At 45.5% G+C, this 16,088-nt stretch overlaps 1 protein-coding gene across 5 annotated transcripts in view; it reads left to right on the forward strand.

The window, feature by feature from the left end:
• Positions 1–16,088, forward strand: part of LOC139362897 (uncharacterized) — a 96,436-nt gene that overhangs the window by 59,126 nt on the left and 21,222 nt on the right. For 2 of the 5 annotated variants that reach the window (XM_071095249.1, XM_071095252.1), the window contains one exon: positions 12,417–14,257. The exons of 1 other annotated variant lie outside the window; for it this stretch is intronic. In XM_071095249.1, coding sequence (XP_070951350.1) covers positions 12,417–12,465 — 49 coding nt within the window. In that variant the 3' untranslated portion in view covers positions 12,466–14,257. Of the gene's footprint in view, positions 1–7,237; positions 8,090–12,416; positions 14,258–16,088 lie in introns of those variants that run through there. 2 more of the 5 variants (XR_011622463.1, XM_071095250.1) reach the window with 2 other exon arrangements.

The raw sequence follows: 16,088 nt of genomic DNA on the forward strand, positions 1-16,088 counted from the left end.
ATGGCAAAACCTGTTATCATAGCTTACTGCAGCCTCAATCTCCTGGGCTGAAGTGGTCCTCCAGCCCCTGCCTCCTGAGTAGTTGTTGGGACTACAGGTGTGTGCCACCACACCTGGCTAGTTTTTTTATGTGTTGTGGAGACGAGGTCTTGCTAGTTGCCCAGACTAGTCTCCAACTCTTGGCCTCGAGCAATCTTTCCACCTTGGCCTCCCAAACTGCTGGAATTGCAGGCATGAGCCACCACACCTAGCCAGATAACACTTCTTGTTTATGTACCAAATGTAAATGATGCACATATATTTACCTTAGCAGAGCATAAGTGCTTCATTCATCCCTTGTCTAACATTTTCCCCAAGAAAACAATTCGAATTTAACCCAATTTTTGGCAATTATAAATTCACAAGTAGATGGTAAATGTTTATGAGCCAATAAAAGACACATCCAGAATCAGCTCTTCTGAAATTAGTAGCGATTTTAGAAATATGTTTGCAAATCAAATGATCAATTCTAACAAAATTGGAAAACGGACGTTGAATCTACTTAAGAAAATTAACTCTGGATACTTGACAATCACATTATCAGCATCACTTGCATGTAAACATTCTACTCTTATCAAAGATTCTTATCTAGTCATTAAAGTAGGCCTTGTACTTGGCTAAATGCTTGTCATAATTTCACAATTTTCACTCACTAGGGCTGGCCACCTCCAAGATATTCCAATTAAGAGTTTAATACTTAGGCTGGGTGCGGTGGCTCATGCCTGAAATCCCAGCACTTTGGGAGGCTGAGGCGGGTGGATCACGAGGTCCGGAGTTCGAGATCAGCCTGGCCAACATAGTGAAACCCCATCTCTACTAAAAATACAAAAAATTAGCCGGATGTGGTGGCGGGTGCCTGTAATACCAGCTACTTGGGAGGCTGAGGCAGGAGAATTGCTTGAACCCAGCAGGTGGAGGTTGCAGTGAGCCGAGATCATGCCATTGCACTCCAGCCCGGGTGACAGTGCGAGATTCTGTCTCAAAAAAAAAAAAAAAAAAAAAAAAGAGTTTATTACTCTGTCACACTTTCAGGAGGCTGAGTAGATATATAGTTAAATTCTATCTAAAGGACATATCCCTGGCTATAGCTGCTCTGCCTCTGTGTGATTATTATTATTATTATTTTGCCTTGTGTTTCTAATGAAAATAATCCATTGATCCTGTTCAAAAGAGGAACACACAGCTTTAAATCATTACCTCCTGGCAGTAACTAACTTTTGAGTCCTATCTGCTTCACCATACTCCTTTAATGGCAGTTGAATAAATATCTAAAATGCAGGCTTTTCAGTCCTTTCTGAAGGATAGTATCTTCCAAGAGGGGGGCAAAAATCAATAAAACCAACGAATATGTACCAAGCATCAAACTAGGTGTTTAATACCAAGCTAGAAACCCTCAGGGTCTTTGTCCTTAAGGAGGTTACACACAGCAGTGGAAACAAGATAAGGTCAAAAGGGTAATTCTGAACTGCCTGAAAGGGACCTCTAACCTGCCATTTGACCTTCCCTTGCTCCTGCTCAAATAACAGCCCAGGGGACCAGGGATGGACATGTGACCAAAGACAGCCAGTGTGAGCTATTGCTTGTGTGTAGCCTGGCTCAGGGAGACAAACTGGTACAATTCAATTCTCACCAGAATTTGAGCTAAAAGGCATAGAAGTTTTTGCCAATAGGGGTGGTGAGCGCTAGAGCTGAAAGGTCATATCGATTTAGGGAAGAGGGCAAACTATTTTCAACAAAAAAAGGCCTAATCTGTACAAAGAGATGAATTGCACAAACCCACAGCACACAATCAGAAAGAGAAAGAGAAGACAGACTTCAGTTTGTGATGCCAGACACAGTTCCCCAGAGATTGCTTCTATTTCGACTTCTTTGCTCTGATTCTGTGAGATCTCTTTACAAGACAACAGCTCCGTTTTGGGCCTGAGATGGTTTGACTGTGTTCTGTGCTTTAGAACCAAAAAAACCAAAAACCCAAAAGAATCTCATGCACTTATGTACTAAATGCTACATTGGCCGAGCATGGTGGCTCACGCCTGTAATCCCAGCACTTTGGGAGTCCAAGGTGGGTGAATCACCTGAGGTCAACCCAGCTGGTCAACATGACAAAACCCTATATCTACTGAAAATACAAACATTAGCCAGGTGTGGTGACAGGCACCTGTAATCCCAGCTACTTGGAAGGCTGAGGCAGGAGAATCGCTTGAACCAGGGAGGTGGAGGTTGCAGTGAGCCTAGATTTTGCCATTGCACTCCAGCCTGGACAACACGAGTGAAACTCCATCTCAAAATAAATAAATAAATGTCACATGGGCAGTGTTGACAATTCTTGCAACCAGTGTTCACTTGACACAGTGCTGGCTTTGGGCTGCAGTTGAGGACTAGAATTTTAAAACTGAGCACAACTCGAAACGATACAGATAATATTGGCTCTTTCTAAGCCCAGAGACCTTTTTGATGTTGGCAAATAGCGTATAACAAAAACTCCTAACAAAACCTGCTACATTGTCTTAGAATAAAGAACTGGCTTGCCAGGGGGCAGGGGTGAGCAGGAGACTTAATTCGTGCTACATACCTTTTTGTGTCTTTTGAATTTTTGTTAACATATACATATTCAAAAAATAAAGAAGCAATTTATTTTTTCACAGACAGCACACTTGGGCATAAACAAAACATGTAGCAATGCTATGTTTTCATGAAAACAACATCTCGCCCTAGAAAAACATTTTGTTATTTGACCAGGTTACCGGGTCTACCACAGTCTGGTTCAAAGGAATTTACTCAGTCCTGCTGCCAGCTGCCCACCTTCCAGAACATTCCATTCCAGCCACTCTGGTCTGATAAAAAAAAGTTGCCTTTTTCCTGTATTTTAAAATAATAGTACTCTCTTGCAGATCTACCAATATAATAAGTCCATTTAGAGTCAATAAGTACATATTTCAAGAAACTAAAAATCCAAAAACAAACTTTTACATTAAAAAAAATTGTCTTCTGGACGGGCATGGTGGCTCACACCTGTAATCCCAACACTTTGGGAGCCCGAGGAGGGTGGATCACAAGGTCAGGAGTTCGAGATCATCCTGGCTAACACAGTGAAACTCCATCTCTACTAAAAATACAAAAAAATTAACCAGTCCTGGTGGCACATGCCTGTAGTCCCAGCTACTCAGGAGGCTGAGGCAGGAGAATCACTTGAACCCGGGAGGTGGAGGTTGCAGTGAGCCGAGATCACACCACTGGACTCCAGCCCAGGCGACAAAGAAAAAATTGTCTTCTACTTTCTTCATTCTGAGGTTTTGCTTTTGAGGTTCTACTCAGGAATGCTCTTCTCACCCCAATCCCTCACCCCCATGCCCCTCACTCCTCCACCCCCTGGTGCTACCCACCTGCTCTTCAGGCTGTGAAGAATTTTCCTCTTGAAGCCCTCCCATATCTGATAAACACATTTTTCTACCTCATCCATAGTTTGTTCAGGCCATTTGTCAATTTCTCATGTCTCTTCCAATCAGGCACTGTATACTCTATAACCCTAAAATAAATATTAGTGCTTTCTTGGCTTAAACCATTGTATTGAGTGGCTACTGACATTGTATTGCTGTATAACCTCTCACAGGTAGACCCTGCTTCCCTAGAGATCAGGGACTATGGCCTACTGCAAATTCCCTAACTGAATATAGAAGGTTCCCAGTAAATATGAATCAATTAATTGAAAGCTATATGCTAAAATTTTTATTAGTACACACACATACAAAAATCAGAAGACCTGGGCTGAGTGTGATGGCTCAGGCCTGTAATCCCAGCACATTGGGAGGTCGATGTGGGTAGATCACCTGAGGCCAGGAGTTCGAGACCAGCCAACATGGCGAAACCCCTGTCTCTACTAAAAATACAAAAATTGGCTAGTTATGGTGGCAGGTGCCTGTAATCCCAGCTACTTGGGAGGCTGACAGAAGAATCGCTTGAACCCAGAAGGTGGAGGTTGCAGTGAGCTGAGATCACGCCACTGCACTCCAGCCTGGGTGACAGAGTGAGATCCCAACTCGAAAACATAAAAAATTAACATACAAAAATCAGAAGACCCACGCTCCCAATTCATCCAGCTGCATAAGTTGTTCACTGTGTTTCCATAATCTTCTCAAAGAGCTACTATAGTCAGTTTCCAATTATTTGTGTCAGTGGGCAACAGAAATAGTCTGAAAAATGAAACCCACAAATAATCCGTACATTTAATTTTAGTGGATGCTTCCAGCCAGTATGAAAATTTCCCACTGTGAATGTCACTGTTGTTCCTGCCCCTCTTCTCTGGCAGGGGCAAACATTGCCAAAAAAGTCATCTTAGCACGGAGAAGGGAAAACCAGGTTTGAAGGATCTGGGGACTGGCTAATCACAGCTAATCAGGCTGCAAAGAATGCAGCCTGACTCCGAGTCGTAGGAAGCATTGCCCAGTGTGGTGGCAAAGGACAGAGTGGATTTGTAGGACCCCACCCTGAATTCCAACCCATAATACCACTCTGACCCCTCAGGTCACCAGCTATGTGTAACCCTTATCTAAATCAGCCAACTGTGCTGTCATTTCTTCATTCTGGGCTCTGCAGCAAAGATGCATGTGGAAAATAGTACAAGAGGCTGGGTGCAGTGGCTCACACATGTAATTCCAGCACTTTGGGAGGCCAAGGCAGGCAAATCACCTGAGGTCAGGAGTTTGAGCACAGCCTGGACAACATGGTGAAACTCTGTCTCTACTAAAAATACAAAAATTAGCCAGGCGTGGTGGCACACGCCTGTAATTCCAGCTACTTGGGAGACTGAGGCACAAGAATTGCTTGAACCCAGGAGGCGGAGGTTGCAGTGAGCCAAGATCATGCCACCATACTCCAACTTGGGCAACAGAGCAAGACTCTGTCTCAAAAAAAAAAAAAAAGAAAGAAAGAAAAGAAAAAGATAAGAAAAAAGAAAATAGTACAAGAATCACACTAACTAGTGCCAAATCGACTTCATTCAATTAGCAAATATTATTGCACACACACTGTGACATGTGCTAATTACATGTGCTAATTATACATATATATGTATATATCTATGTGTGCATTGATAGAACATGTGTGCATATTATACATACATACAAAGCAAACACTGTGCCTTGGAAATATTAGATATGCTCAAAATGAAATGGGACTGATTTAAGCAGCATTCCATAGGGCAACTATTTATCAGAGCCTTGAATGCAAATAGCACTTGGGTCTACTCATTTCTGATGACTTTTTTAAATGATAACCAAAAGCAGAGGTTGTTTCGTTTTGTTTCTGTTTTTAGAGTTGGGTTCTCACTCTGTCACCCAGGCTGGAGTGCAGTGACTCTACCATAGCTCACTACAATCTTGAACTCCTGGGCTCAAGTGATCCTCCCACTTCAGCTTCCCCAGTAGCTGGGACTACAGGCATGTGCCACCACATCTAGCTATTTATTTTTATTATTTGTAGAGATGGGATCTTACTATGTTGCCCAGACTGGTCAAAAGTCTCAAGTGATCTTCCCTCTTCACCCTCCCAGTACTGGGATTACAGGCATGAGCCACTGCACTCAGCCATTTATTTTTTTAAATCCAGGCTGCCAAGTTAATATGCTTCAAAAATATATAAGAACTAATTTATTTCCTGTAGTCTCCTCTGAGTTGGGACTGTGTTAAATGTTGCCAACAACTTGCCTGAGGGCTGGCTTTGTCCACAGAAGTGTTTGAGTGTTTGGCTCACCCAACGTGGGTGGTCTCCAATTCACCAGCACCTCCTCCCTGCCTACCTTTTTTGTTTGTTTGTTTGTTTTTTGATTGTTTGAAACAGTTTCCCTCTCACCCAGGCTGGAGTACAATGGTGTGATCTCAGCTCACTGCAACCTCCACCTCCTGTGTTCAAGTGATTCTTGTGCCTCAGCCTCCCAAGTAGCTGGGATTACAGGCATGCACCACCACGCCCAGCTAATTTTTTTGAATTTTTAGTAGAGACACAATTTCACCATCTTGGCCAGGCTGGTCTCAAACTCCTGGCCTCAAGTGATCCGCCCACCTTGGCCTTCCAAAGTGCTGGGATTACAGGCAGGAGACACCACACCCAGCCCTTCCCACCTACTTCTCCCAGGGCACGGAGGGCATATGTCAATTGCTCTCATCACTTGACACCTGACCTCCCTACCAATTTTCATTCTCTACCTCGCTTCTCTAGGCCTATATCTCTATTCTGCAGCCTACTGTACTTTCTAAATTGTAGCAAAAATATCTCCCATCCCACAGTTCTTCTTACAATGGTACTTTGATACTCTTTCCATCAAGATATAGAGGTCTAAGTTCCTTTTTCTTGCATTTAGACATGTCTGTGGACTACAGTACAAGTGATACTATGTGACCTCCAAGGCTAGGTCAGTTTCCACCCAGTGAGATGCTGGAGATTATCCAGCTCTTGAAAGCTAATTATATACATCTCTTACCAATTCTATGTTCAGTAGTTTGAAATTAGCCATGGTGGGATTATTTACTCCCTGGAAATTAGCAAACACTACAAATTAGGGCTTTTTCTACCCCAGGAAACCAATTGTTCAACATTTGCTAGCACTCGGCTTCACCTGCTTCTTTTGTGACCCCACGCTCAGAACTAAACCACCATGTTGTAAGGAAGCCTGAGCAGCTTGTGGAGAGGCCCAGATGGAGGAAAACCAAGACTCCTGGCCCTCATCTCCCACTGAGCTCCCAGCTCACATCCAGAACCAACTTGCCAACCACATGAGAGAGCTGTCCTAAAGTGGATTCTCCAGCTCCCAGCTGATGCCACAAAGAGCAAACACCAGCCTTCCCAAGGAACCATGTCCAGTCGCAGATTCATGCACAAAATGGCAAATTCATGACCACCTACTAAGGCTAGGGATGACTTGTTCAGCAGCAATAGTGACAGAACATAGTTCCTGGTAGCTTGGAATAGCTCAGCTCTGCCTTGCATAGGCCCTTTTACCTTTAATCCACCAGCTTTTCCCTTGTTTTCTGGTTCCCACAATGTTTCACATCCAACAGGTGCTCGTGGCCATGTCTTTGGATCAAGGCTGACATCCTCCCCTCCAACAGTTCCCGGATCTCTATCCCTAGCTGCTCACAGTTCAGCACACAATGACTTGAGTTGGAGTTTGTCTGCTTCTGTTTTCCTGAATCTCTTGCTCCAGGTATTCCTGACTTGAAAGTGCACACTTCCGACAAAGCAGAAACCTAGAGAGTTCCACTCCTCTGTAGCCACTGCTGTCGTTTGGAATGCTTTCTCTCTGGCTATTGCAAGGTACCTGACATTTTGGACAGAAAGAGGAAATATCCTTATTTAGCACTACCCAAAAAGTTTCCCTCTCTGTCATAAATTACTGAAGCTACCTTACCCATAACTCACTTTCAGAGATGACGTCTGCCACAGTTTCAGTTTGTCTCCACCAAAATTCTTCTTGAAATTTGATCCCCAGTGTGGCAGTGTGTTGAGGGGGGGCCTAGTGGGAGGTGTTTGTTTCCTGGGGGTGGGCCCCTCATGAATGGCTTGGTACGTTCTCCTGGTAGTGAGTTCTCACTCTGGCAAGACTGGGTTAGCTCCCTCAAGTGTAGGTTGGTATAAAGCCAGGATGCCCCTTGGGTTTTATCCCCTTGGACATGTCTGCTTTTCCTTTGACCTCCTCTGCCACGTTATGATGCAGCACAGAAGCCATGTCAGAAGCCAGGGCCACACCCTTGAGCTTCCCAGCCTGCAGAACTAGGAGCTAAATAAACCTCTTTTCTTTATAAATTACCCAGTCTCAAGTATTCTGTTATGGCAACACAAAATGGACTAAGACACCACCCGTATGTGGCAGAATCTGATTTTCTACTTAGTTGTTTCATTTCTACCAATGTGTGAGCCACATTAAGAAGATTCTGTCCTTGCCTTCAAGGATTGCCATCTACTGTGTATATGCAGAGGGAATGGGGGAAGACGTCTCTCAATCTGGGTTTTAAAGTTTGAATAAAAGTATAGTTGGCAGGGAGGAAGGAAGAAAGGAAGGAAGGAAAGAAGGAAGGAAGGGAGGGAGAGAAGGAGGGAGGGAGGGAGATGAGGGGAATGAGGGAGGGAATGAAGGAGGGAGGGAGGGGGGAGGAAGAAAGGGAAAGACGGGAGAGAGAGACTGAAGGAAGAGAAGAAGGAAAGAAGGAAAGAGGGAAGGAAGGAAGGAACGAACGAACGAAGGAAGGAAGGGAGGGAGAAAGGGAGGGAAAGAAATGTTCATTACTTCTAGGCAGAAGGAAAAATATGAATAGGTTTTGAGAAGAGCAAGAATTTGGATATATTTAGAGCAAAAGGTACACAGAGAATTCAGAAGATGGCTTGGGGTTAGATTAAGTTTGACCTTTATTCTATGGGCAATGTAGTTACTGAAAATAGACAAAATGACATGATCTGATCTGCATTTTCTTTTCTTTTCTTTTTTTTTATTTTGAAACGGAGTCTCATTCTGTCACCAGGCTGGAGTGCAGTGGTGCAATTTCAGCTCACTGTAACCTCCGTCTCCCGGGTTCAAGTGATTCTCCTGCCTCAGTCTCCTGAGTAGCTGGGACTACAGGCATGCGCCACCACGCCTGGCTAATTTTGTATTTTTAGTAGAGATGGGGTTTCACCATGTTGGCTGGGATGGTCTCAATCTCTTGACCCACCCACCTCCGCCTCCCAAAGTGCTGGGATTACAGGCGTGGGCCACCATGCCCAGCCTGCATTTTCTAAAAATAACTCTTAGAGGCAGATTGGAAAATGACTCAAAAGGGGACTTAACTGCAGGAAAGGAGGACAATCTGAAGGCCATTGCTTGGCCAGAGGCAATGAGGACTAGAAGTGAGGTGGTGACCATTGGAATGGAGGAGAGATGGGACTTGTGGGTTAAACATCAGAAGATTTGGGGAGTGCTTGCATCTGGAGGCTGCAGGGAGGCTTAAAGGGATTGGACTGTGTGGAGGAGGAAGAGGAGGAGCAGGAGGAGTTATATAATGGTAGCAGAAGTAGCTTCAGCAGCAAACACATATATGAGAGTATATACCAAGCATTATTTTAAAGGCTTTACTATATCATTATTTAATTCTCACAGCAATCCTGTGAAGTAGATTTTATTATTATCATCTCAGTTTCACAGATGAAGAAATTGAGGCCCAGGGAGATGAAGTCACATACACGAAGTCACAGAGCTGGGATATTTAAATCAGGTTCTTAATGATTTCCCAGAACTGCCTCTCCAGGGAATTAACATGAGGCAGAGAATGGGTAGGGTGGCAATGAGACTATGAAGCAGTGGACCTAGCTCCTAGAGTGGGTGCCATGAAGACGATGAGCAAAGGCCTTTTGAAGGAAGAAATGGAGCTGGGTAAGAGTAAGATCTGAGGGACTGCCAACCTCTACTTCCTTTCCCACCTCAGCCTTCCTAGCTTTTCATGACCAATGGCCTCCAAAACCCCCACGTAAAGGTTGACACTCTTGTTGAGTGTCATGACATCCATCAGTAACCACAGTTCTGCTGCTCTGGGATCCTGGCATGATCCCAAACTTTGGACCCAGTGTCTCAGCCCCACATCCTTCATTGATGCCAAGCATACCTGGAGTCAATACTATGGGGAAGCCCCCAGGAACAGCTTCCTTTCCTTCTTCTCTCACTGACCCTGCTGCGGAGCCAGATGACAGCCTGTCCTTGGCTTCATCACACACTCTGCCAAGCACTTCAGAACATAACTCTGGGCTGGGCAGTGTGGTTCATGACTGTAATCCCAGCACTTTGGGAGGCCAAGGTGGGAGGATTGCTTGAGTCCAAGATGAGCCTGGGCAACACAGCAAGATCCCATTTCTACAACAAATAAAAAATAATAGCCAGGCATGGTAGTACGTGCCTGTAGTCCCAGCTACTTGGGAGGCTGAGGCAGGAGGACCACTTGAGCCCATGAGGTTGAGGCTGCAGTGAGCTATGATTGTGCCACTGCACTCCAGCCTGGATGACAGAGTGAGACCCTGTTTAAAAAACAAAAAAGAACAAGCCTCTGGCCAGAGCCTGGCCCACAAGCTCTCATGATTCTTTATGAGTCAATACCTACCCAAACCGCTGCCTAATACTATACACAGCTACATACTGGCTGCCACCCAGAAACCCTGCTGCTGTGCTCCCTTGACTGATGGGTTCTTTGGAGCTCACCACTTCTAGAATTAATAATGAGACTGATGAATGCCCTCAGACATTGTTTCTGGAGCTAAGGTTGGCTTTCACCCACACCTGCCTTGGCCTACGTGATTGCCTTTTGTGCCCTCTCTCCTGCACCATCCTGGATGACCCAATGTCTATCAAGGACAACGATGTCTCTGGACAAAGCTATGCCAAACCACAGCTACAGGAAGGAGGAAAGTGACAGCAGAGTCAGAGCCAGTGGCAATGTTTCCAGCCTGGGAAGAGGAGTAATAGCACCGCAGAAGGAGAGTAGCAGGAAGGGCATGGCGCTGTTTTTTTCCTTTTCTTCTGTATGGGTGAGATCCACACAGCATCATCACTTCTGTTGTGCAGGCAGCTGTGCCCATCAAACCATCGGCGTCACAGAATGCCAAGGGACTCACGCAGGGCTTGCATCTGCTTGGGGGTGGGGAGACGAGGCTTCAGGCTGACTCAAGGGCTGTTGTGCAGTGCTCCCATTCTAGCACACCTTTCCAGGGGGGCCAATCTGCCACTGCACAAAGCCCATGAGCTGCTGCTCTGTGGCCATTTGTGGATCATTTGTGCTGACTAACAAGGATTGCTTGTTACTGAAAGCCTGATTTCCATAGCCGAGCATTATGTCTGCGTGGAATTCCAAGCAAATTTGCACATGTCCTAAAGACACAGAGTGCTTTATTTCAAGACACAGCTTCTAACCACACCAAGAATTCTTGAAGCATTCAGAGCACTAATAGTAAAGAGCTTGGCCAGGTGTGGTGGCTCACACCTTAATCCCAGCTTTGGGAGGCTGAGGCAGGTGGATCACCTGAGGTCAGGGGTTTGAGACCAGCCTGACCAACATGATGCAATCCCATCTCTACTAAAAATACAAAATTAGCTGGGTGTGGTGCTGCATGCCTGTAATCCCAGCTACTTGGGAGCCTGAGGCAAGAGAATCACTTGAACCCGGGAGGTAGAGGCTGCGGTGAGTCGAGATCACGCCATTGCACTCCAGCCTGCGAAACGAGTGAAACTCCATCTCAAAAACAAAACAAAACAAACAAAAAAACATTAAAAGGCTTGGCCTTGTGGCCTCCCACAAGTGGCTATTTTGGATGTTTCTTAATGGTACTAGAGTTTTGACCTCAGCAACTGCCATCCCATGTGAAGAATGAATGCTTGTTTCTGTATGCGTTCTTTAGAGCCTTGCCTTCTATCCTCATAGGATAGTTTAACAATGATGGCTAATCTCAGACTATTCTGGAGAGCAACAATTAGCAAGCTGGTGTTCATTAACAATAAGCAAAGTGGTAGACTGTGTGCATAGTAGTGTGGGTAGATGACTAATTGGATGGATGGATGGATGGATGGATGGATGGATGGATGGATGGATAATGGGTAAGTGGGTGGATGGATGAATAGATATATGGATGGATGAGTGGACGAATGGATGGTAGGTGACTGGATGGATGAGTGGATGGATGGATGAATGGATGGATGGACAGACAGATAAAAATCTCTATCCAATATGTCATGCTTCACCATTTGGAAAAGGTAAAATGGAGTCACATTACAATGAATCTAAATCCTCTCAACTTACCCAAGAAGAAAACTAACCCTTATCCAAGGGTCCTTCAGTTATTTCTGGCAGCCCACAAACACCCTGGCTCCCACATGGACTCCACCATTGTAATTCCCCTCAAGGGAGCATTGCAGCTGCCCCTGTAACAGTCCCTGTGTGGGAAACTCATGCAAAAGCCGAGGGTGTTTCCTTGGGGGTGATCCCAATGTTGCTATTCCTCAGCCTGCCCAGGGAGTGCTGGATACCCTTGGAGATTCCTCCCTGGCTTCACATTACTCATCAGCCCTGATAGTGATCAGAGGCCAGTACATTCTCTAGAATGTTGCTGCTGAAGGCTGGTCCATGGACCTGGAGTATCAACTTGGTAGAAATGCCCAGGTCCCAGAGAGTCTTATCTAATGGGTGTGGGGTGCAGCAGAGGCATTCGGAGTTTATTTTATTTTATTTTTGAAACAACGTCTCATGGTGCTATCATGGCTCGCTGCTTTCTCAACCTCCTGGGCTCGAGGGATCCTCCTGCCTCAGTCTCCCCAGTAGCTGGGACTACAAGCACACCCCAGCATACCTGGCTAATTTTCTTATCTTTTGTAGAGACGGGGTCTCTCTATGTTGCCCAGAAGATCTCGGACTCTGGACTTGAGCAATCCTCCTGACTTTGCCTCCCAAAGTGCTGCAATTACAAGGAGGAGCCACTGCATCTAGCCAACATCAAGACTTCCTCAATCTCCTCAGCTGTTTCTAATGTGTAGCTGAGCTTAAAACTACTATCCCCGCTGCTTCTCAAACTTTAATGCGCTGAGGTATCACCTAGAGAACTGGTTAAAATACAGATTCTGATTTTGTTCGGTCAATGGTTGGGCCTGGGAATCTGCATTGCTGCAAGCTCCAGGGAGGTACTGGTGCTCCTTATCCAACTACGCTTTGCACAGCAAGAATGTGCAGGAGTTCTCTCAGCCCTGTTCTTGGACCCGCACCCAAGAGCCTCAACCCAGTCAAAGGGACAGAACTAGAAATACCCATCACACCGAGTTTTTCCTCCCCCTCTTCTTTCCCGTCTGTTTCCCCAGTTAGTGAGTCTCTTGTGAAAATGAAAAATCTGGAGTATGGAAAGGGGCGGGATGCAGGACTAGAGATGATAGGTGTGTGGTCTGAAGGAACACTCCAGTGGTATGCCTCAGGGATGTGTCCCGTATGTGACATGGATGTGGAAGGAACACACCAGTGGTGTGCCTCAGGGATGTGTCCTGTGTGTGACACGGATGTGGAAGAGGATGTCAACTTGAGGAATGTCTGAACATCATCTCAGCCACCTACCCACATCCCCCCCAAAAAAAACGTGACTATGAGAGAAAGAGAGAGAGAGAGAGAAGTATTACCAGGGTAAAACTATGTTAAAGGATTAAAGCTCTGCTTGCATTTACACTTAAGATCTCAAGGAAGCTTATGGAAAATTACAAGTATGTTTAATAATCCCTAAAGAGGTCATTTAAATAAACCATTTGTTAGAAACCAGAAATTTCAATTCAAACACAATATGGAATTGGCTAACGTGATGGATTTTAGACACAAGCAAAATCAGTGTGGGTTTCATAGCAACACTACTGGAACCTGCCGGAGCACAGAGCTGCCAAGCTCAACAGCCATTCCTCACTTCCAGTGACCCTAAAGAAGGGCTGCTGTCACCTCCGTGCCCACCCCATGCCCTCGGCTGGCTCCTTTCTGGACTTGTGCAAAATCCCCTAATGCTTCTCCTACCCACAACCCCTCCTCACCACAGTCCACAGTCAACCTTCTGCAGGCAAAGGGCTCATCATATCTCTGTCCTAATCCGAGCCTTCCATGGATTCTTCATGGCCCCAGAATGAACCCTAAGTTCCCCAGGTTTGACACTCAAGAGTCCTGTGTGCATTGACCCCAAAGGACCATTTCCCCACAAAGCTTCCTCTTGCCTCTGGCTGTGTGCTGCAACCCTGGAACTCAAAATGGCCTCTCACCATTTCCCAAGTACTTCCAGGCATTAATTCATTCTATTTCCTCCACCTGCAATTTCCTCTGTCCTTCCAGCTCCTGTTCTGTTCTTTTGTACCTGTCAGAGAGAGTAATCTTTGTTCAGCAAGATACAGAATTAACCATGAAAAGCAGGAATTAGAGCTCAAGTGGGGTGAACTCTACAACCGAGCACCTAGGCATTCAAGAGTGCAAGTCCCTTGAACTGAATGGATTCCAAAGGAATGCTAAGAACTTATTATTAGACTACCAAGCCAGTAGCAGAAACAACGAAGAGTAGACCTGAAGGTGTACAAGCTGAATTCTGCTTCCCAGAAATTGCAAGAGTAATGTTCAAATATATTTGACCACCTGTAAGGCAAAAACGCTGACCAATCAGAAGGCAGCATTGGCCTGGCGTCCTGGAGGCCCCCTGATGGGCTGAGCCTTTGGTAGCCAGAGCTTGGTTGGGGGTAGGCAGGGTTGGGGGTGGAGTGGACTCAGGAAGTTTCCTGCTGGAGCTTGGACGTGTGAGAGAGACCTGTGGGGAGGCCAGGAGAGCTTAAAGGGTAGGGGGAACAGGGCCATCCAGGGGCTCAAGACAATGGCTGGCTAGTCCTCTTTTTGGAAGTTCCCCTCACTTTCACACTCAGAACTGAGAACGTGTCTTTCTTTTGCCAGTTTTCTGAAAGAGGAGATTGGAACGCTGCCTCTAAACCCAAGAGGGGCCTAAACAAGTGTCCTTTGTATTGATCCAGGAAATGTTATAGAGCAGATGGTTTTTGAGCTCTTAAAACAGGAAGAAGCACAGTTTCATTAAGAACTTGCCATACTGGACCAGACATAGTGGTCCTTGCCTATAATCTCAGCCCTTTGGAGGCAAAGGCAGGAAGATTACTTGAGGCCAGGAGTTCAAGACCAGCCTGGGCAACACAGTGAGACCACATCTCTACAAAAAAATTAAAAATTGGTTGGGCATGGTGGTGCACACCTGTAGTCCCAGCAACTCAGGAGGCTGAGGCAGGAACATCTCTTGAGCCCACTGAGTTTGAGTGAAGCCTGGGCAATATACTGAGACCCCATCTCAAACAATAAAAATTATAAAATTAGCCAGGCATAGTGGCCTGTGCCTGTAATCCCAGCTACTCAGGAGGCTGAGGCAGGAGGATCACTAGAGCCCAGGAGGCTAAGGCTTCAGTGAGTTCTGATAGTGCCACTGCACTCCATCCTGTGTGACAAAGAGACCTCGTCTCAATTTTTTTTTTTTTTTTTTTTTTTTTTTTTTTTTTTTTTTTTTTTTTTTTTTTTTGCTATACCAGGTTAGCCTCACATCCAGTTTCCCATTGGGTACAAGCTTCTTGATAATAGCCACACATGGTCTTAGGGTTGCAGCCTTTCTGATCTGCCCATCTGAACCCACTTCCTTCCCACTTGCTCTCATCCCTCCAAGGACCCAAGATCAATGCTACCCAGAGGGAAGAGCCTCAATTTCTGGAGCTCAGTATTAGGTTACTGTTGCTTGTAGTCTGTCCCTGACCTCATGCCCAAGTTCAGATCATTGCCCTATCCCCATAAAAAAAAACTAAAATTAGTATTATTTTTAAAGAAGTGCCTTCACACTTATTGGTCCCCTTTTAGCTACTACCACATTTCTCTGCCTCATTTCAGAGTAAAGGTTACTGAAAAAAAATGTGCAGTCACTTCCCCATATTCTCACTTCCCACTCACTCTTCAACCCCCAGTACCACTGAAATGTTCTGGTAAACACCACCAGTGCCCTGCCTTGTGCTAAAGCAAGTGAATACTCTTCATTTTAATTGAACTATCTTCTTAACGCCTGCCTTTGTATCTACCTAACTTTCTTTCTCAGTCTTCTTCTTCCTTTTTTTTTAATCGAGATAGGGTCTCATTCTGTTGCCCAGGCTGGAGTACAGGGATGCAAACATGGCTCACTGCAGCCTGGAACTCCTGGGCTCAAGGGATCCTCCCATCTCAGCCTCCTGAGTAGCCAGGACCACAGACGTGTGCCACCACACCTGGCTAATTTTTTAAATTTTTGTAGAGATGAGGTCTCATTATGTGGCCCAGGCTAGTCTCAAACTCCTGGGCTCAAGCCATTCACCTGCCTCTGCCTCCCAGACTGTTGGGATTACAGGCCTCAGCCACTGCACCTGGCCCTTTCCAGTCTTCTTCACAGACCTCCTTCCCCTGCTGGTCATCTTCTCTTTTCTCTTTCTCTATGCTAGGAATGTGCATTCATTCCTATGGCTTCAAGAC

Source organism: Macaca nemestrina, chromosome 4 (genome assembly GCF_043159975.1).
Source record: "Macaca nemestrina isolate mMacNem1 chromosome 4, mMacNem.hap1, whole genome shotgun sequence".
Taxonomy (NCBI): Eukaryota; Metazoa; Chordata; class Mammalia; order Primates; family Cercopithecidae; genus Macaca; species Macaca nemestrina.